Raw genomic sequence first — 21,525 nt, 5'->3', positions numbered from 1 at the left:
TCCGCGCGCAGGCTGCTCTGCAAAAGGCGCGCCCATGGTCGTTGCTCCGGCGCCAGCGGCCAGAGCGGTCGACCGCAACTCTGGCGTGCACAGATGAGCTCTCCCGCTGTACGACGCTTGGTGTGATATGCGCGCTCGCGCCCATAAGCTACTGATAATGGAGCGCTGCTTCAGTTTTTTTTTCTTTTTTACGCTTCTTGCAAGGGGCATATGTATCAACGTTACAGGTTTCCCACTGTGCAGCTGTCATAAAGGAAAACAGATATGTGAAAGCGACGCGCGCTTAGATGACAGAGGTGTGGCTTCTTCCACATGTCGTGTACCTCAGAAACAGGTGTATTATTATTATTATTATTATTATTATTATTATTATTATTATTATTATTATTATTATTATTATTATTATTATTATTGTGAACACAATGGCTCAAATAAGGGATCATGGAAAAGACCAGCGGAGAAAGCTGGCAGAAACTACAGCTTGACGACATCTGCAAATTTACATTGCCCCGCTTTACGGTCGTATTAATGGGCTTTATTTAAGGGGAACATTCGTGGACGTAATCAAGATGATTTTCCTAAAGGTTGTCGTAAGGCCTTCGGGAGCTTGAGCTCAACGCGCACGGATAATCGGAGTGCGCAAATCCAATTGTATAGTTTTTGTTTTCCTTTTTTGTTACAACCCATATTACTTGTTCAGGAATACACCTAACACAACTACGAATAGATGGGCAATGCAGTTGGCAAGAGATTATCGCTGCCCTTGCGCAATAATCTTTTGCCAACTGCGTTGGCCATTGCAATCTTGTAGCGACGCCTTTCTTCATACAAAATCTATTTCCCGCTTTTCACGCACCGTATACGTCAGTGGTGAGAGCGCTGCTCCGCCCCGTTGTCAACGGCCGGCCGTAAACGGTAATCATAAGAGTGCCAGAGAATCGAGCGGACGGCACGGCTACAAAGCCGTCGTCCTCTATGAAAGCATGCACAAAGCGCTACTAATCCATCAAGCGCTGACAATAGGGACAAGACACAGCTGAGAAAATTGAACACGATGAATGACAACAAGAAATGGACTGTTAAAACACGCTTTGCACAGGAAAAGCAAAAGAAAAAAGCCTTATCCCCGGAGCGACAGATAACAATGAAAAAAAAAAAAAAAGCAGAAAGGAAATAACGAAAAAAAGCAGGGAGGTGGGGGAGTGCAGCTACTGCTTTAGTAGTTCTAGCTTCCGTGTTACAGTGTTTCTACAGCGTTTGTCCTAGAAATGAATAAATTGATTGATAAAGAGGAGGTCAGGGAAGCACGAAAAGACACAGAAGATAAAAACAAACACCCGAGCACACCAGATCTTTACATCGATCTTGACACCCCATTCGCCCTTCTTACGGCTCACCAAGAGCATTCAACCATGGGCTGGCCGGATGCCCATTGTCTAATCTTTTGTTTTCGTGCTTAATTTTATGGTAGACGCCGAAGCGTCATTTTATGGCCTTTTTCGACATTTAGGATGTCCTTAAGTGATAACGCTGCTTACAACGTCGAAGCATTCGTAGTGGGATAGTGCGCGCGTGGATGCTCATGCATTTATAACAGATGGTACTGCCCTACTCACAACCGTGGAAAAAAAAGAACATTCTCGTTCCCGCGCCAAGACCGAACATGGGTATACGTCGTGTGAGAGTCAACCACGCGGGTTCTTTTTCTTTCTTTGCTGTATGAGAAATTTGGGAATATTGTCAGTAGCTCTATGAGCTGCTTACATGACAATCACATACGCATGCACAAAAGCGCATTGTGCCAGTACTTGAAAAGTGCCCCCCCCCCCCCAAAAAAAAAAAAAGTCGTTCAGAGAACTTCTATACGTGATCAACCGCGTGTGAGGTGTCACATAGCACGTCCTTCTCAACGCACTTTCGAAATCCCGACGCGTACACTTAAATGTGTTTCAATAAATGTGTGCATCTTGAACGACTTCTTTTTATGTTTCAATAAGCGTCCTCCTTTACAGTTGACAACGTGCTCGGCCATCGCCTGCAGCTTACGCTGTCGCCGTTCTGGCGTGCCCAGCGCAGACCTGGTCATTTTCTTCTTCCTTTTCTTTTTGGAAGGGGGGGGGGGGTGCAACAAACGCTATATATTGTGATGTTTACTTAATTTTCTCTACTTTAATTATCATTATTTCAGTCATTTTGTGCAAACCGCTCAATCATGGCCGATCATTGTAGCTGCCGAGGCGTCCACATTTACTCGCCATTCGGGCCCAGCGAAAGTAGATGTGCAGCGAAGCTGCGAGAACCAGTGCAACTACTGAGGCAGGGATGCGGGTATCCGCCACCAAGGGAGGGAGGACTAATAGTTAGGTGGTGGCAGTGCCGTTTTTTTATTTTTCAAGCGAAGCTTGTATTGACTGACCTGTGTAGCTGGTGATGGTGTTCCAAAAAACCCTCCTCAACCACAGCTGGTGCGCACTGTAATAATAAATAATAAAATAAAACTTCTTTACGGGGCTGGGGTTTGAACCTGAGGTCCCCCGGTCCGAATGCGAATGCACTGACCACTAGGCCTCTCTCCCATGCTTGCCCAATGTGAACTGAACTGAAGCATGCGAATGCGTTCTACCGACGATGCAAAAAACGATGGGGAAGCAGTACACTTGCTATGGGTGCTTCATTGAAATATTTCGTGTTAGCGGACTAAAAGTGATCTGCGGGACAACACATAAGGTCCATATCAGGAATTGTACATTTCAGGAAAATTCCGACTTCGAGACAAATGAATTCCTAACCAGCGCTTCCATGCTCACATGATGGCCCATTCGTTGGGCTGTTCTTAAGGGTGAAGAACGCTGGAAAGAACATGAACGACACCGTGCCGATTCAGCCCGAAAACAGTCTTCCGGGGACGGCCGCTACCTGTAGTAAACTTAACCCTTACGTTAAAAGGGAGCGTTGCGCAATGCGAAAAAAAGAAAGACAGAAAGAAAGAAAGAAAGAAAGAAAGAAAGAAAGAAAGAAAGAAAGAAAGAAAGAAAGAAAGAAAGAAAGAAAGAAAGAAAGAAAGAAAGAAAGAAAGAAAGAAAGAAAGAAAGAAAGAAAGAAAGAAAGAAAGAAAGAAAAGCGGTATAGTCAGGCTTCGCTTGCCCCCATTAGGGCAAGGTCTCCTGAACTTTTTGTCGTTGTTGTTGTTGTTGTTGTTGTTGTAATTGTGCGAGAGGAGCCCACAAAAAATTCCGACTGACTCGAGCCTAATAGCTACGCTGTTAAAATGCACTTAAAGCATAATTAACCACGAAATAAGGAAAGATTTCGCTAATCACGCAACAGTTATGCGCCTCAAAAAGAATCGGTTTTGGGGTTGCTGGCGGTCAAGTCCATGGAAAAGCTAGAGCGCAGCCGTCGGCGTGACGTTGTGCGCCGAAGCGAGCTGAAAACGGAAGTCTGAGGTCCCACCAGCGCTGCGGTTCTGATTAGGTGGGGGGGGGGGGGGGGGGGGGTCCGCTTTGGGTGTATGCTGGGAGACACTTGAAAGAACTTCAGGTAGTGCATGGCTGCCTTTGAAGGCATCTTACGTGCTGGGCCACTGCTCGGCGCCGCAGTGCTGGACGGACGCAACAAATCCCGGTGTCAGCCTTCGCGCATCCGCAGTGCGAGAAGCTGGAAGATGCTTGGATTACGAAACTTAGAACCGGTAAGCAGCCATCGGCTAGATGTAGTGCGTGCAGGAAGCACTTGCACGAGGACCATTTCTGGCGCGGGGCTGCGATGTTCGGAGTGCAGAAAGCACGCGCTCAGACGCTCGCCCGCGTGCGCTGCCCGGCTAATGATGATTATCTCCTGTGACCAGGCTCATCTGTTGCCCATCCCCTTGTCACCACCAGCATTATCTTGACCCACTATTAAATTTAGGTTGGCCCACTACAACCCCATGTGTTTTCCATGGAGACGTATGTATTCATATCGGAGACGCGTAATGCCTTTTGCGTCAAAGACACAATTTTGCTACTGGAATTTCTGGCGTGCTCGCTAAAGAATGTTGCGCGTTAAAAGTTTGCATTCTAGTCTTTGCACCTTGTTTTTGCCCTGCTTTGTAGCTGCACGACGCTGCAATGACTTCTGTGTCTTTCACTGCGATTTCTAGCTCGTGCGGTTCATTGTTTGGAGAGCAAGTCCGGCGTACGTTACTACGCCATCTTTCTTCTTCTTCACGTTGCATGATACCACATGTTTCGCTTTGAAGACTGCTTCTCCTTCCAGCAGCACTCGTGAAGTCATGAAGCTGTGGTCTGTGAATGTGCTAATTCTATGTATTGACAAGCTCACGGGAATGGAGAGCGAATGGTAAGAAGCATATTAAAAAAAATTGCATGGCCTATGCTCACGCTTCTACTAGCACCAAACAATGAGTGTACTTCCTCAATAAAAATAAGCAGTGGAAAATTGCTCCCCGAGAGCACCGATAAACATACAGTGCGACGCAACTTGAGAAATAATGGTAACGAAAAATTCAAGAATTTAGAAGAGACAAAAAACCTCTCTCAGGACGAGGAGAAGGCACTACAAGGTCTGAGCGAACGCTCGGACATAATAATCAAGCCCGCAGACAAAGGCGGTGCGATTGTTGTCATGAGCCAACAGGACTACATAAGTGAGGCCGAGAAACAACTAAGCGACACTTCCTTCTATAGATTAACTGATACCGATCAAACTGCTCATTTCAAGAACGAAGTCCGCCAGACATTGGCGACACTTGTGAAAAAAAAAAAAAAAGATTACCGAAAAAACAGCAGCGTCACTTCAAGCTTTAAGTCCAGTTCCTGGAAAATTTTACATGTTACCGAAAATACACAAAGCAGGCAATCCAGGGAGACCCATCATCTCCGGCATAGGAACGGTAACTGAACCAATTTACAGTTTTACCCACAGCCTAATCAAAGACGTTCCCCCAACATTACCTTCCTATGTCAAAGACACCAACCATTTTCTGGCTGATATTATGGATCTAATTATATATCTCAAGATAGTCTGCTGTAGAAACAGCGCTAAAAGACGGGACGAAGAAAGGACACAAACCACGGCGCTGACTAACAACCAAATGTGTTTTATTCTTCCAGTCCGCATATATATACTCCGCCACAATCTCAAGGAAACAAAAAAGCAAAGAAACAAAAAAAGAGATGATTAGCCTGCGCAGAGGCCAAAAAATCTTCAATCGGAGAGAAAAGGCCTTATGTGCACAAGGTGGCACATAATCTTAAGAAAGTTGTCAACAGGGCAGGCGTTAGACTGTTGTTTTCTACCAGAAATAAGCTTGCTAGCCTGTGTCAGCAAGTAAATCGAGAGACCAAGACGAAAAGATGCAGCAAGAAGCATCGCCAGAAGTAGTACGTTGAATGTGATAGTGTTGTGTATAAGATACCTCTTTCTTGCGGCCGTTACTATGTTGGTCAAACGGGGCGGTGCGCTAATGAACGCGTGCGCGAGCATGCGAACAACGTCCGTAAACAAGCCAGAAATAGTCAATTGTCGCTTCACTGTAACGAATGTGGATGCCAGCCATCTTTTAAAGATTTGATATCCTGTCGAAGTACCATGATGAACGGGCGCGTGTCATTTCTGAAGCGTACCATATCTATAACGGCGGAGAGGCATGTGTCAGCCTCTCCTCGCTCGATCTCCCTCCTTCCGAAGGAGTTAACTTTTCTGTCCGATTGAGAATTTTTTTGGCCTCTGCGCAGGCTAGTCATCTCTTTTTTTGTTTCTTTGCTTTTTGTTTCCTTGAGATTGTGGCGGAGTATATATATGCGGACTGGAAGAGGCAAACACATTTGGTTGTTAGTCAGCGCCGCGGTTTGTGTCCTTTCTTCGTCCCGTCTTTTAGCGCTGTTTTCTACACTTAATCATGAACCAACCAGCCCAAATGCGTACCTTATTGCAGTCTGCTGGTTACGCTTGACGTCGTCTCTCTGTACACAAATATTCCTCATTCGGGCGGCATTAAATCTGTTATTCAGGCATACGAAGATTCCCCCAGAGCAGTTCAATTGACGGTAAAACTCTCGGTACACTTCTGAAGATCGTTCAGGAGATGAACAACTTTGAGTTCAATAAGACGCACTATGTCCAAATTAATGGAACCTAAATGGGAACCAAGATAGGCCCCAACTATGCCAATATTTTTATAGGCGCATTGGAATCTCAATTTTTAAACAGCACCCCATTCAGCTCCTTTTTTTATCGAAGGTTCATCGATGACATCTTTCTCATTTGGTGCCACGGAGAAAAGAAACTCATAGATTTCATCAGTGCTTTCAGCAACGCCCACGAGAATATTTCATACTCTCATGAATATTCGACATCTACCATTAACTTCCTTGATGTTTCAGTGAAATTATCGGACAATAAGCTCGTGACCACAGTGTACAGAAAACCAACGGAACGACACCAATGCCTCCACTTTAGCAGCAACCACGTCAAGCACTGTAAACTCGGCATACTATACAGCCAGCCTCTCCGGTTTAGGCGTATATGTTCTGACCAGGCCGATTTCGCTTCCAACTGTCAACAACTGCCTCCAACTGTCAACCTCACACGGCAACAATATCCACATTCTGTCATCAACGAAGCGATAAAGAAATCTGAAAAACAGGACCGCCGCTACCTGATAAAAAAAAACACAAAATCCGATCCCGCAAATACTACTCCCAATCTTATTCTAACATATTCAGCCTCTTCTCCTAACATAAACCACATCCTCAGAAGGTACCACAACATTCTGCTTGAAAGCGAAAAGCTACGATGTGTATTCCCGGAACCTCCACGCGTTGTCTACAGACGGGCGAGGTACATTAGAGATGTTGTAACGTCCTGTAAAGTCAACACTCCTGAATTCACAGGCAGCGGCCCATGCGACAAGCCTAGGTGCAAACTCTGTCCAATGATGAACAAAATGTCCACCGTCACCAGTACCGCGTCATCATTTTCTTATCAGATAAGAGGCAACTTCAACTGTGACAGTGCAAACATCATATACCTTCTCGAATGTACCTTATGCCATGCCCAGTACATTGGTCAAACTGAGACTGCGTTCAGAATGAGAATAAACAACCACAGAGCCCACGTAAAGTCCCTGCCACACCTTCCTATCTCCAAACATGTTAATTATCTTGGCCACCCCTTCCACACATTTTCTGCTGTGGTACTTCAATCCAATTTCAAAACACACTATGACCTGGAGGCTCGTGAATCATACCTCATCCACAAGTTTAACAGTGCCTCTGGTGGCATAACTGAAGGCATAGGCCGACTATCGTGTATGGCCTGCAACGAACCTGAAAAACTCAATTCCGCAGGCAACTAAGAGACCGATGCCCAAAAAACTCATGTGTATGTTAGGAATGCAGAATTTGAAGAATGCATATTCCTTTCATTTCTGTAGTTTACGTGATTACGGGTATGGGTGTAGAAAGCCACATATTTCCTTCATTAATATTATTTTCGTCATTTCATTGTCATTCCTTTGTGAATCGGCGTGTGGGCTCCTTCCTCCTTGTACAGATGATGTAACCTTGTAACCCTTTGGCGGTCGCTTGAACATCGGTTGTTGTTTTCTATGCGTACGTGTGTGTATATGTATGTATGTATGTATGTATGTATGTATGTGTGTATGTATGTATGTATGTATGTATGTATGTATGTATGTATGTATGTATGTATGTATGTATGTATGTATGTATGCATGCATGCATGCATGTATGTATGTATGTATGTATGTATGTATGTATGTATGTATGTATGTATGTATGTATGTATGTATGTATGTATGTTGTATGTGCGTGATTATATATATGTATATATACATGGATATATGTATGTGTATGTATTTGTGCATGTTATATATAACGGCTCATTTGATCAAGGAAATGTGTGATGTACTTCCTCATTCCGCCTATCCTGCATCCTGGCAAAAAGAATTGCTTGGCGCAATACAAACAGGGCACACAAGGAAGGTACACAAGGGACAAACATTAAGTAATTTTTGTCAGTATGCACCAACTAGGCCCCCAAAAGTCCTATTATATCCTGCATCTGTTCTCAATATTTTGCACCGGCGAGCCGCATTTGTGACTTTGCGGGCGGTCCTTGATGAGTGCCGCCAGCGCCTGCAAGGCCTCCGAGGTAAGCGGTCGACTTCGAAAGCCAGGTGCACGGGTGGGCACGCACTGAACGACTGTCGGCGCGCTGCTACAAGACACACGCGCTGTTCGTTGACATCCGGCGTCCGTGACCATATTTCCCTTTCATCCTGAAGTGTATGGACATCCCCTTTTAGCGCGGTAATCGCGTTCTTGCCTTTGTCACTCGTTAACTTTTTTTTTCTCCTTTTTTTTCCCCAACCACACACTTAGCCCTGTTTCTTTCGCCCTGTCTATTTGCTATTTATTTCTTGTATGTTTGTGTGTTCTGACCCCGCCTCTTATCAAGTTCTAACAAATTGCGACACTGTGCATGTCAGTACGTATGTCTCTCCCACTCTCACTTTCTTTTCTTTTTTTGCTGTTGTTGTTGTTCTGGCCCCTCCCTTGTCCCGTTCCAACGAATCATGACGGTGTGTGCATCTGTGTCTGGATTGCGAGAATCTGTACTTAAACCCGAACGCAAGGTCATAATGTCATCTTTGATAAAGGCCGGTCCCCGGCCGAAAGCTGAGAATAAATGTTGTAATGTTTTTCACTGTGACTTTCTCTTGCATATTTTAACTGATAGCCAGGAATATTCTTTTGAAATATATATATATATATATATATATATATATAAGGCGAGGCTACCTTCTGGACATGAGTATCTGTACCACGTCGGTTATACTAGTGGCGGGCAGACGCTCTATAGTATACCACTTGGCCACCGCACGCATGGAACTTCGGTCTGGAGCGCGCTCAGATGGCACTTTCATCTGGAGCGTACTTGCCTCCAATAACTTTAGAAATGATCAGCCGGAGACGATTGTCTTTTCGCACACCTGAAGATCACACGTGAAAACCTTGTAGCTGGAAAAGCGAGTATTTTGTGGGAAAAAAGCTGCCCGCTTGATCAGGGAGAGCGTCCGATGGCCTTCGGGCGCTAAAAGCTCTCACAAACTGCGCAAGGAGAGGAGGACACTATCGTCCAACAGCCTCCACCAACGTCGGTCTCTCTCGATTGGGGCTTTCGCACCAGAGCGTGAATTACGAGCTCGATCTCTGTCTGAGCGGCGTTGTGCAGCCGCTGGTGCGCGCCTTCGGAACTTTCTTGGAACTCTGCACTTGAAGAACGCGATAGGCAGAACACGGAAAATGGGAGAAGGATAAAGGTTCGAAAGGTTCTCGTTCTGCTCGTGACTTCTGTCGTGCCTTCGGTCCGCATCCCCCTATGTATCACCTTTGCGTTGCTGACGTTAGCGATCACAACAATAATGAGAATAATTATTTCTTGTGTTTTACATGCCAAAACCACGGTATGATTACGAGGCAAAAATATGCCTACATTTGTGCCTCACAATCATATTGATGAGCCGGGATGATGATTATCATTATGATGAGGAAATGCTTACAAAAGAGCTGAAGAATGCACCGCAGAACGCGCCGCGTCTCTCTTATCGGGGCGTCTGACAGCTGCAACTGCCGCAGTGAACCGTGGCCACGTTATGAACAATTCTTCAGTAACGCTTCCGTATTCGCGAAAAATTTGAGCCAATACGCCACCTAGCGCCACGCGGTAGCCACGCGGTAGCGGTTCTGACGGGTGGATTCGTCGTCAGCAAGGAAAAAAATACGTTGCGAAGCAGTTTTTCTGCGTTTCGATATGCACATCAGCGAGGCAGAAAGGCGGGATAGTATCTCTTCACGAATTTCCGTTGAGTGAACCGTGAAGAACGGCGTAAATAACCAACCTTCGCATCAGCCAAGTTATTCCGACGATGGTTGTTTGTTCTCAGCACTTTAGCAGCAAGTATTACGCCGCAGTGCTAAAAATTTGTTGCACTCTTCGAAAGGCATCAACGAATCCTAAGGATAACACAGCTGGAATGAATCGGAATCGATTCGTGGGAACGTCACGAAGTGATAGAAGCTACGAGAGACGCCGCAGTGGACGGCTCTGGGTAATCTCGACCAGATGGGGGTTCTGAAATGACACAGTACGCATGCCTCTAGCATTTCACCCCCATCAAAATCCGGCCGCGGCAACAGGGATCGACACCGCGTCTTTCGCGTGAGCATCCAAGCACCGTAACCAATGTGCCACAGCTGCGAGCAAAATAGAAATCTTCGTAGTGTTGATGTCAGCGTGCTTGTTGCGTGGCATCAAGGCAGACCTGAGATGCTTAGTAGCTTTGAGCCTTGCTCTTTAGATGTTGCGCGCTCGATTTCCTTGATTTGTGGAACATTGGTATAGCCTGCCTGATGTCTCATCGTAGGGTTCAGGCAGCAGGAAAGGGCCAATTTACACCTGCCTATGCCGATACACTGCTGTAGCAGCAGGTAAGCAGAAGAATTTGCGGGCACCACAATTCCGCTCACGTATGTGGATCAGCTGACGCACACATGCACAAACATACAAATCAATAAGGCTATGCGCATTGCAAAAAATGGTGAACAAGTTTCCTGGGATCCTTTCTTGTGCATAGAAGGGGTTCTTGACAGTTCTTGAACAAGGTCATTATCACCGTCATGAGTGGTCACAAGCAGCTGGACAGTACTTGTTATTGGATCCATTCGAGATCGTGGCGACGAGGGGCCTATGTGTATGAGCTGTTGGAACTCGTGGAACTCGTGGAACAGCTGTTGGAAATCGTGGATGGTTCTTACAAAGAAATAATCGATGATGCCTCCTGTCCTGGACGTGGGTAAATAGGTCTTGTGATGTTCTGTCCACATCGAAAGCGCCTCTCATGTAGTGTACGAACCAGGTGTTGTTGCGTTTTGATAAATCAATGCTGAAGTCACCGGCAATGACGAGGGTGGTCATGGTCCTCTCGGACATGGTCCTCTCGGCAGAGTTACTGTAGGAAGCATTGACCTCGTTTTTTGCGTAATCGATGAGGTATACGTTAACAAGAATTTTTTTTTTATCAAGATAGCTCATTATGAATTGTTGTAAGAGTGGATAGCCAACGCTACAACCACAACTGACGTTACTCCACAGCTGTTATACTCGGTAAGTGATCATTATATCGATTATCACAATGCGTGGGATCTCACGGAATTTTCTATGTGTATGTTCGCTATTACTGTGTTTATTGAGACTGTCAGTCACCTGTGGCGCATACCCGCATATCATGAACTGTGCTATGCGGGTATGTGCCACACGTGACTGAGGTAAAGAATTTCATGACTCACGTGAGAGACATTTTGCGTTATTCATTTCATGACCAGTGAATCGTATTTCATACACTAATCCCCTGCTGTGCCAATTTTGGTATATTACAAGTTACGGAGACGACAAGGAGAGCACCCAGACGTAGATAGATAGATACCCAGATAGATAGAGAGCACCCAGATAGATAGATAGATAGATAGATAGATAGATAGATAGATAGATAGATAGATAGATAGATAGATAGATAGATAGATAGATAGATAGATAGATAGATAGATAGATAGATAGATAGATAGATAGATAGATAGATAGATAGATAGATAGATAGATAGATAGATAGATAGATAGATAGATAGATAGATAGATAGATAGATAGATAGATAGATAGATACGGCCAAAATGCCTTAGGTTCGCTAAGCAATGCTTCGCACTTAAAACACTATGTCAATGTCATGTAGTGGGGGCAGCCTCCTTAACGAATGTAATATTGCGTGGCAGAAGCGTATACTATAGAATCGCGCCGGGCGTCAAAACATGTGAATTGCGCAACGAGTGGGCGTTTTAAAGGTCCATCATCATCGGCAAAAGCATCAACAAAGTGAGCAGCTGCGTAGGTTCGCGTGTTGCCTTATGGATGCGTAGTGGGCCCTTAGTTGATTCGCAAAAGGAAGAATTATTGCGTAGTGGACACGGCGCAACTGTACTTGCAGTATAGGCATTCTAGGATAGTTTGAAACGGCCAATGTTACGCGCACAGGCGTTCGTTTCCTTGCGGCATGGTTGAGGCATGCACCGAGAACCGAAGCGAGGATAGCAATTGAGAAGGCGATGCGCAGAGGGCCCGATTACGCTATCGCGTTCTACTCTTGAAGTCGAAGCTCAAGCGTCCTCCAAGTTTCTTTTTTCTCCAGTGAGCTTTTCATCGGCAATAACTTGGATGAAAATCTCCCTAGACTGTGCTCTACAACTTCCAGTAATATTCGCAATGGGCCTAGTGAAGAGCCGTTTAAAGACCACTCATCAAACCAGTAAACAGCAGCCAGCTACATTCGGCACATGGATTAGCCACCAGCCCATGCTACTGTCTCTTCTTGTACCTCTACGGCAGCTTGTATGTGCGAAGAGCATTTGATGTGGCCTTATCTATCTATCTATCTATCTATCTATCTATCTATCTATCTATCTATCTATCTATCTATCTATCTATCTATCTATCTATCTATCTATCTATCTATCTATCTATCTATCTATCTATCTATCTATCTATCTATCTATCTATCTATCTATCTATCTATCTATCTATCTATCTATCTATCTATCTATCTAGCCGCCTACGTCTGGGTGCTCTCATGATCGCCTCCTTAACTTGGGGTAGACCAAACTTGGCATTGGAGGGTAAGAGGATTTGACGAATATGACTGTCGGGTCGTGACATGAATGACGTGAAAATCCTGTCGCGTACGTCGTCAAACACTATCCTCCAGACACGTGTGGCACATATCCGTTTACTACGGGCCGCGGTGTACCAGTATGCGCCACAAGTGATTGACAGTTTATATCTACCCAGGAGCGGCGAGAACAGACAGACATTGGTAATTTAAATGCAAGAGGGTTAAGAAAAACCGACATCGGCAGCGTTGACTCGACGAATGGAAAGAATAAGAATTAGGGTCCCAGGAGAAATCGAACCCAATCATTCTGCGTGGCAAAAAGGTATTCTACCACAGAGCAACGCCAGGTCTAGATACTGGTTTAGAAAACAACCTATGCAGGCGTAATGTCGGTGCAGCGTCCATCGTTGTGGTGGTGCTGGCTATCTAATCTTATAACAAAGCAATAAACACTATATATGTACCCCTACGATACAGGTGTCATATCAGACTAACGTCTGTGGTTCCAGTGTTGGCTCCGCTTTTATAGCAGTCTAATAAATAATACATTTGTATTCTTATGATTCAGCAAGCTATATTGAAGCATTGCTCGACCCCGGAGGAATACATTAACGAAAGTTACGTATGATATTCACATGACTGCACCATAAACTGCACTTAGTTTCGATAATACTGACGTATGTACTCTAACGTGAGGGCTGACGTTACGTCGCACCATAAGTTACCCTTTAAACGCCAGTGTTGTCGACGTGCCTGGTAAGCCCACGATGTGCACACAGCTACTACAAAAACACGTCGATCCGCCTCGTAACTCTTGGCTCAAAACTATGACATATAGCATAGAAGTACTCGCTCACTGCTTCGCATGAAACCGATTCCCACAACGCGTGGGATCTGCTGAATTCTTTATGGAATACAATAAGTTCGGGCAAAGATTTTAATGACTATCTACATTCGCAACTGCATTTATTGTGTACTACAACAGAAGCAGTCTTGTTTACGATCGTCATGCGAATATTGCTCGTTGATCCAAAACGTCACGAAGGATATGCACATAAAAGCACTAGTCATTCCGTTTCAGTGGTCATTGAAAGGCTGGACCCTATATCCGATCATCGTAGGAGACGCGACAGCGTAGTAGAGTTAGCACGTGCAGAGCGTTACGAGCTAGTGATGAGTCGGTAATGTGCGCACAGCCACTAAAAGTTCTCTGTTCAATTCACATGAGCTGCAGAATGGGTGGATCGCCTCACCGAAGCGATAAAAAACTTTAGTGGCAACTAGCTTATGCGTCATGCCACATACACGCGCTTGTGGAAACCTAAACACACAGAGCAACGAAACTGAAGATGCTGAGCTAGTGATGCTGGGTACACTTTGTTACGAGTGGGTGGCCACATAGAGGCATGCGTTTTCTGTAAAGCATCAAGCCATACTCGCGGGCTGTCGGCGTAGCCCTTCGCAGTTCCATTTACGTGCCCATGGCGCGAATTGCTGTCAAAGTTCAGCGACGGACGTTTCCAGAGCACGGCAAGTCTTTCCGTAGTGCCACGAGAAGAGACGAACTGGTAACGCGCATGGTACGCGCTTCAGGCTTCACATCTTGCTGAGCCGACAGACGCGCCCATGGCCACGCGCCAGGCCACTCAGGCGATGCTAGGGTCTTCGGCGTCGATCACGTCGTCTTCGTGTTGACGAGTACCGGACGCCGGCGCTCGCAGCTCTACGGGTGGCAATCGCCTGCGTCTGCTGTGACGACGCTTGTGCCGCTTCTCGTGGACCGCCTCCGCGTTGGCTCTGCGAGATCGCAATTCGCTTGTTGGTGCTAGCACAGCAGTGACCAGCAAGCCATGCGCCTGCCGTGTTAATATACGTCAAGGGAAAGAACATCGCAAACAATGAGACAGACTTCCTTATTCCTCGAGCCCTGAGCTCATTTAATATTTACAACAACATTGTAGGTAAGATCTTACATGAACACCTTTATATATTCGAGAACATCTTTATAATCGTAGTAGCAAATAGGCGTTTAGAATGCTGCAGGTGCCATCCCACTGAGAGGGTGCGTGGAGGTCGAAACTCGGCAAACACTCCTCGACACGACTATTGCAGTATAGCTCAGTGGTTAGCGCGCCTGGCTCGTCTGCCCGCCGCGTCTCTGCGCAAGAACTTGAGGGGGAGTGGAAGGAGCTCCCGAATAAAGGAGTTCAGAGCCCATAGAATGTTACAATGTGCATTGCGCGCGCGGTAGCACTCGAGCACTGAAAAACTGTGTCTTAGGCATAAAGTGGTCAATTAAAGAAACAACGACGTACTGCTTAGGTGGCGCTTTCGAAGACATGGTCAAAGTAAGGCACACAGAACAACAACCGGGAGCGCATGCTCTGTAAACCTTACTTTGTCCGTGTCTTCAAAGTACAACCTGTACCAGTATGCTATTAGTCGTCCAAGAGACAGCACTCTAGGATAATGGCGTGAAGAGCAAACATATCACGTCTCCCAGAGCGACGAGAATGCCGAAAGGCATGTTGCTTTCGCATACGCCTTCCTTAAAAGAACAACACCAACACTGCAAAGTAGTAATGTCTTGTGAACGCAGACTATCCACAGTATGTGACGAAAATTTTTCAGACCCACAGCTGCAATAGTGTTCTTTCTGTGGGATCTCATCGAAATACCATTTTCGCGAAATTCGCAAGAAGTGGTTTCGGCTCAGCGAATACTTCGCTATTTTTTTAGGGAGGGCAAATTTTTTTTCGCGACACTAAGTTTGGTTTTGCGGTCCTGGAGCCGACAAGCTCGGATGGTCCACTGTGAGACGCACCGGCCAAAAAAACAGCTGCAAGCATTACCTATATAGGTCCACAGAAGAACTGTTCCCCATAGTATCACCGCTTTGAGCGCAGCTGTTTTGAGCGAACAACGAGTCATGTTCAGTGTATTAGCAGACGTGTACATGTGCAGATCAACAACGTACCAGAAAAAGTCACGCCATATCCACGAAGTGAATGATGGTTGAGGAGCTGGCTCGGAGGTAATCGGGTAAACCGTGAATGCTCCGTACAATTCCTCTACTGTCACATAAAGACGTCACACGTTCTTATAGTAGCGACTGTGGTCAAGTTGTTGTCGAACCACAAGCGGTCGCAGACCTTGCAGCTGTGGCCGAACGTGTGGTCGAGGAAATCGCGCTTGAAGCGCGCGCCAGCGCCACCAACTTCAGGCGACCGCTTTCGGTGCTTGGCAGCTGCATCCCGCGCCCATACCTCTTCGAGGTTCTCTTGCCGCCGATTCCGCGCTGTTTCGGCTTCGCGGGCTTGTATCTCGGGGTCCGCACGACGCTGACGTCTCTCTGCGGCATCGCGAGCTCTCACCGCAGGGTCTTGGCGGCGAGCCCGCGTTGCTATGCCTTGCGAGCCCTCCGCTCCGCCGCCTTGTCTTCTTCGTTCAAGTTATTAGTATCGACATAGGCGTGCGCAGGGTTCCCCTTCAGGGGGGGGCGAAGGTTCATCGCAGCGCCCCCCTCCCTATGAAGTCAATGTATGGGGCAGACTCTGCGCCCCCTCTTCTTCGGTGACCAGGGGGGGGGGCGCCCCCCCTCTGCGCACGCCTATGAGCATCGAAGCGCACTGCCGAAGTGGAGCGAGCGCCACATGCTACAGTTGGCTATGCTATACGTGGTTTTGCCTGCGTTAATATCATCATCAAGGAGCTCGAAGAACAAGCGGAAGAAGACTTCTGTTTCGCGCGAGCTGCGCCTGTAGCGGTCGCCTCTGTAACAAAGGTTACGCTTACGGCGCGGGACTTTGCCCCAGCTTAAGAACCTGGCGAGCCAGCTCGTAAAATTGAAGGACACTGTAAATTCTAAAGCGTGTTCGGCGAAAGAGTGGCCATTCGACTGACTATGGCATGGTATCGGGGAAATCCATATTCTTGGGGCGCTTCTACGAACCGCTTGCCGTGTAATCATCACCAGGCCGCTTGGGAGCCATCCGGCTAACTCGACTGCTGCGACGAGACGTCTGACGAAGGAGCGTTGCCACGCGCGCGCCATCACGTGATTGCTGAGGCAGTGTGAAGGGGCTCGGACGGACGCCGCCGACGGATGCCGCAGCCGCGTTGCGCCACAGTTGCGCAACGCACGTGGGAAAGAGCAACGCGCAACTGTTGCGCGTTGAGGGACGGACGCCACCGACGGACGACGCCGCCGCGTTGCGTAACAGTTGCGCAATGCGCGTTGAATGGAGCAACGCGCAACTGTTGCTATGCGCCGCTGTGCCATCACGTGATTGCTGAGAGAGTGTGAGGGGAAGAGGCCGCAGCTGGCACCGTGCCAGGGCACGATCGGACGGACGGACGCCGCGAGTATGAGACATTGAAGGCTTTCGCCTTAAAAGTGCTACGCTACCTGTTGCGCAGGCCTCGAATAACGCAATAATAAGGCACTTAGTTACCCAACACCTATGTTTTCGCCAGCTTCAGCGTGACATGTAGAGACGCGAGAGCGAATGGATCGCGTTGTATTCGAATGTGGTATACACGTGAGGCTGAATCGATCGTTGCACATTTAGATAAACGAGGCACGGAACTGCCGCGTGGAGACGTACTCTTGTACAGGTGGCATGTACGCAACCGGGGCCTGCTTGGGCGCCGGCGGTGCGACCACCACCTTCTGCATCTGGCGGGTGCGCTCGGAGCGTAGCGACTGTGCCAGGAACATGGCGCTAAGCAGGAAAGAAGCGGCCGCCAGGAAAGCGGCCAGCGCCACCAGGCCCCGCAGTACGATCATCTGTCGAGATGGCTGCGTGGTGGCGGCTCCGTCTCCCGCGGCCTGCCGCAGCCTGCTGCGACTGCGCATGCAAACTCTCCTAAAGACATCATGCGCACTCGCAAAGTGGAAATAAATAAATAAATAAATAAATAAATAAATAAATAAATAAATAAATAAATAATGCACGGTGTACGCACAGCCACTAAGCAGAAAAAACGCCAGGCCTGCGCTGAAACCGCAGCACAGTCACAGCGAAAGCTGGAAGAGCGGCGTTTCTAGAGCCCGTTGTAAGCTCTCTTGGGGCTACTACTACAAGTACACTAGCAAGGTACCGACTACACCATAAATCACAATTTTTGTGAAGTTGGAAAGCACCTACTAAGCCATTATTCGTCATTCTGCGGTGAAGCGGGGCACCAGCTACACGTCTGTAAGGCATTATGTGCACTTTGTTGACGCGACCTCTGATGACGATGAAGAATTATGGCTCAGCCCTTTGTAATGGGTTGGAAGCTTTAAACGGCCCACCAGTTATGTAGTTTGCATTGGGTGACGCCCGCTCGCCATTTCCCTCTCCCGTCATGCTGTATAGCATGACGTGGGACAGGGGGGGGGGGGGGGGAGGAAGAACTTTACTGAGACTTGACGAAATGGATCATGCGCTTATGGGCTTCCTTGGCAAACAATACAAGTGCACTTGCGAGAAACCCACTACACTATAAATCATTGTAATTTTTGAGAAGTAGGGAAGCACGCACTGTGCCATTTTTTGTCATTCTACAGATAGCCGTGGTACCTGCCAAACGCATGTAAGGCATTGTGCGCACTTTGTTGATGCTGTGCCTGATGACGATGAAGAATTATGGCGGATCCCTTTGTAATGGGTTGGAAGCGTTCAAAAACCTACTCGTTGCGCAATTCGCATTGTGTGACGCCTGGTTACAGAATTCGCGTTGTGTGACGCTTGGTGCTTATTTTACTCTTCTACCACGCTATATTGCATATGTTAATGTGGTTCCTTCCCGACATGAAGCCTGTATAGGACCTTTTTGCAAAGCAGTTTCAAGCACCAGCATGGCTCAGAGGTTGAATACTGGGCTCCCACGCAGAGGGCTCAGGCTCGAACCTCGTTACACCCTAAATTTTTTTTCTTATTTTTTTTCTTATTTCGAGCGATAGTGGTTACGGACACCGACGGCGGTGGTGGCGGCAGCGGCGGCGGCGGCGGCGAACTACGGCGCCAAAAACGGCCGCTGAAATGATCTCATAACAGCTTTCGCTGTAAAAAAAAAAAAAAAAACATGAACATGGATGTGATACTATACATCACAAATAATTTCATTGACTTGGTGCTCGAGATACATTCTATAATTTTTTTCTTGCTTCACATTTGCGAGCTTATCGAACGAATGTGGGTTTCGCCGTGTTGTATCTCACGTAGCCTTTTAACGCGCAGGTATATACGCGGGGACAGTACGAAGACGTAGACAAAGTGCTGATTAATTTGAGACGACATCCATTCCTTAAATCTATTAGATGTACGAAATGATACAAGTAAGTCTTTTGTTACCAAACATATTTCACAGAGTCATTTAATTTACTTTAATTGTTTTAGAATTGCGGGAGTTTGATATTATATTCAACATTGGAAGTCTGCCTTTCTGAATGTTTGTGCGATTTCATTAGATTCGACAATTTTAATATTCAAACACCCATACTTCTCCTTGGAAATATGTGCCTGGAGCATATTTCCACTCCTCAGTGCGTGAAACAACGCACTGAGGAGTGGAACGCCTATGTTGCGCATGGAACTACTGCGCAGGTGGGGAAGAAGGATACGCTGATACATGACATAATCTTGTGAATTTTACCAGATGTTGCGTATTAGACGAGAGCGTATAAGGTGGCGCCTTCAGCGAGTTGGTAGCATTTCAACGTTGATCTAAATCAGCGACAGATTTAAAAAGAAAAGAAGGTGCACAATTGGTGGCAGGTTAGAATAACAGATAAGTGTTGATGCGTATATGACAAAGTATGTGTCATTCTTACGGTTGTCATTGTCCTTGTTTTTCTTGCGCCATTTATATCCCATGCACAGAAATTAAAACGCTCCATGTCATAAGAAGAGTGCCTACCGCAAAAATACAAAAAAAACACCCTTTATCTTAACCTTCTGCCACGTTCGCCAGTGCTGAAAAACAGACATATAATTCATGTCGCCCATTCAGCTCCGAAGCTAGCCTTCTTATACAGCCAGTTTTCTCGAACCTCCTGCTGCTTTCAGTCCCCTGGTTGCGTTCGTCACAAATTTCTTCAGAGTCAGCTTCCATAACTATGCTTTTATTACTCTTTCTGGCTGCCCCACCGACAGATGAACAAAGGCCCCCAAAACTTCGCAATGGTCATCACCTAACTGTTGAAAAAAAAACCTATTTTGCTGACAAAGCTCACCAGGTCGTGCTTGGTCAGCTAATTAGACGCCCCACTACAAATGCCACCGCAGAAATATAGCAGGAACGTTTGTAGATGGTTGAGTGAAGGATAAGAAATCATCGAAGAAACAAAAGTCAATCTCATCTTCTGTGTTTGACACCCTTCGGAATACTGACAGGCATACTCTCCGTCGTCTATACAACAGACTAACAATGATCAAGGGCAAAAATGCAACTATGACATTTGTGAATGATGCCACGATGACGCGAATATTCTGCCTGACCGTATACGGTACGCAAAACTTCCCTCCATGTGTCGTAGCTATACAGGCGTGTGTATAAAAACGGCATGGTTAGTCTTCACTCTGAACGTATGATTGCTCTTTTTTTTTTCTAGACGAGTCATATGCTATCGTAATGATTTTTTAAACTGGCTGTCAAATAGTCCAAGTTATGTCATACTGCGAATTGTTAGAGCTTAAATATGCCGATTTTCGATATTAATCGTCCAAGTAGAGGTCATCTATATCACTATAAACAAACATATTTTTTTAATTAGCTCACTTCGGTTATTAAGCGGCCGCCATCTGCAAAGTTCACCTTATTGCGAAGTTAATGCCACTGCTGCTCCTTGGTGTCGTACCCATTCCTAGATTTATTTTTTCTATGCAGCATTCGTGACATGCTTTACGAATGCGTGTCATTTTTTACGTGACGAAAAATTGCCAAATCACCGAGACATGTCGATGTTCACTGCATTTTTTGTCCTGTAAACGACTATACGGAAGATGTAAATATTAATTAGCAAATTAGCTTTCTTAAAATAGCATACGTGGCTGCCTTAACTGCTAGTACTTAGCGTTCAGCGATTCCCAAGCTCGGACAGCCCGGCAAAAGAAGGTCCCATTTACTACACCATATCAGGCAGGAGTGCCAGCCATATCGGCTCCACCTTCATGCCGAGCTTTTGCATGTTTTTGGCAACGTGGTCCTCTCAATTGACACGAATTCACTCGTCACAGTGAGAGTTGAAAAGATATACACGCACCGAAGCAAGCCTCTTTCTGGCGTCTCGGGGCATCCGCATATGATACGTGACCGCGTCGTAATCCCCATAGACGTTTTATCAGCAGACTTGAACGCTTTCATGAGAGTGCGCGCCAGCAGCTGGTGTCGCCGAGGGACGTCCGTGGCGGCCGGTTCATCCGCAGTGTTCCCGGAGCCTGACGCCGGGGCGACAACCTCGGCTGCGCTGTCAGGCTGAGCCCCAGCGCGCTGCTGGCCGTCGTTTTCTGCGGCCATGGCGGCGTTTTCAGCCTTTTTCTCGAAGGCATCAATCTTGTCTTGCAGGCCGCGCGAGGCTGCCATCGGCTTCGTCGTCGTCTTCCGCCAGCAGGCTCCATCGCGGTCTGTCAGCTTGCACGAAAAACCTTGCTTTAAAGCGTTGTCAAGTACTTTATTGAATGACACCTCTTCTGAACGCAGCTCTTGAGGTGGGTAGCATTGGACTGTTGGGTTTACAGTGCTTCCTCATGCGGAGGAGTCTAAAGTTTCGTCGTGAGAAATGTTTCTTATC

The 21,525-nt window shown here is 46.7% G+C and overlaps 1 protein-coding gene across 1 annotated transcript; it reads right to left on the bottom strand.

Annotated features, from left to right (window-relative positions):
• Window positions 1-14,392: 14,392 nt before the first annotated feature.
• Window positions 14,393-21,320, bottom strand: LOC119381154 (uncharacterized). The gene is made up of 3 exons (XM_037649122.2): window positions 20,998-21,320; window positions 17,354-17,596; window positions 14,393-14,543 (listed from the first exon to the last, which is right to left on the bottom strand). Exons 1-3 carry the CDS (start codon window positions 21,315-21,317, stop codon window positions 14,393-14,395), a joined length of 714 nt encoding a protein of 237 aa, XP_037505050.1. The 5' UTR covers window positions 21,318-21,320.
• Window positions 21,321-21,525: the final 205 nt, after the last annotated feature.

The sequence above is a fragment of the Rhipicephalus sanguineus genome, chromosome 1 (genome assembly GCF_013339695.2).
Source record: "Rhipicephalus sanguineus isolate Rsan-2018 chromosome 1, BIME_Rsan_1.4, whole genome shotgun sequence".
Classification (NCBI taxonomy): Eukaryota; Metazoa; Arthropoda; class Arachnida; order Ixodida; family Ixodidae; genus Rhipicephalus; species Rhipicephalus sanguineus.
This window is presented reverse-complemented; position numbering and strand designations above follow the sequence as displayed.

Coding starts and splice junctions, on each gene's coding strand:
- LOC119381154 (XM_037649122.2), bottom strand. CDS start 21,317: ATGGCAGCCTCGCGCGGCCTGCAAGACAAGATTGATGCCTTCGAGAAA. Junction 17,597..20,997: donor CCAGAAAGAGGCTTGCTTCG/GTGCGTGTATAT, acceptor TTGCATGCGCAG/TCGCAGCAGGCTGCGGCAGG. Junction 14,544..17,353: donor TACATGCCACCTGTACAAGA/GTACGTCTCCAC, acceptor GCGATCTCGCAG/AGCCAACGCGGAGGCGGTCC.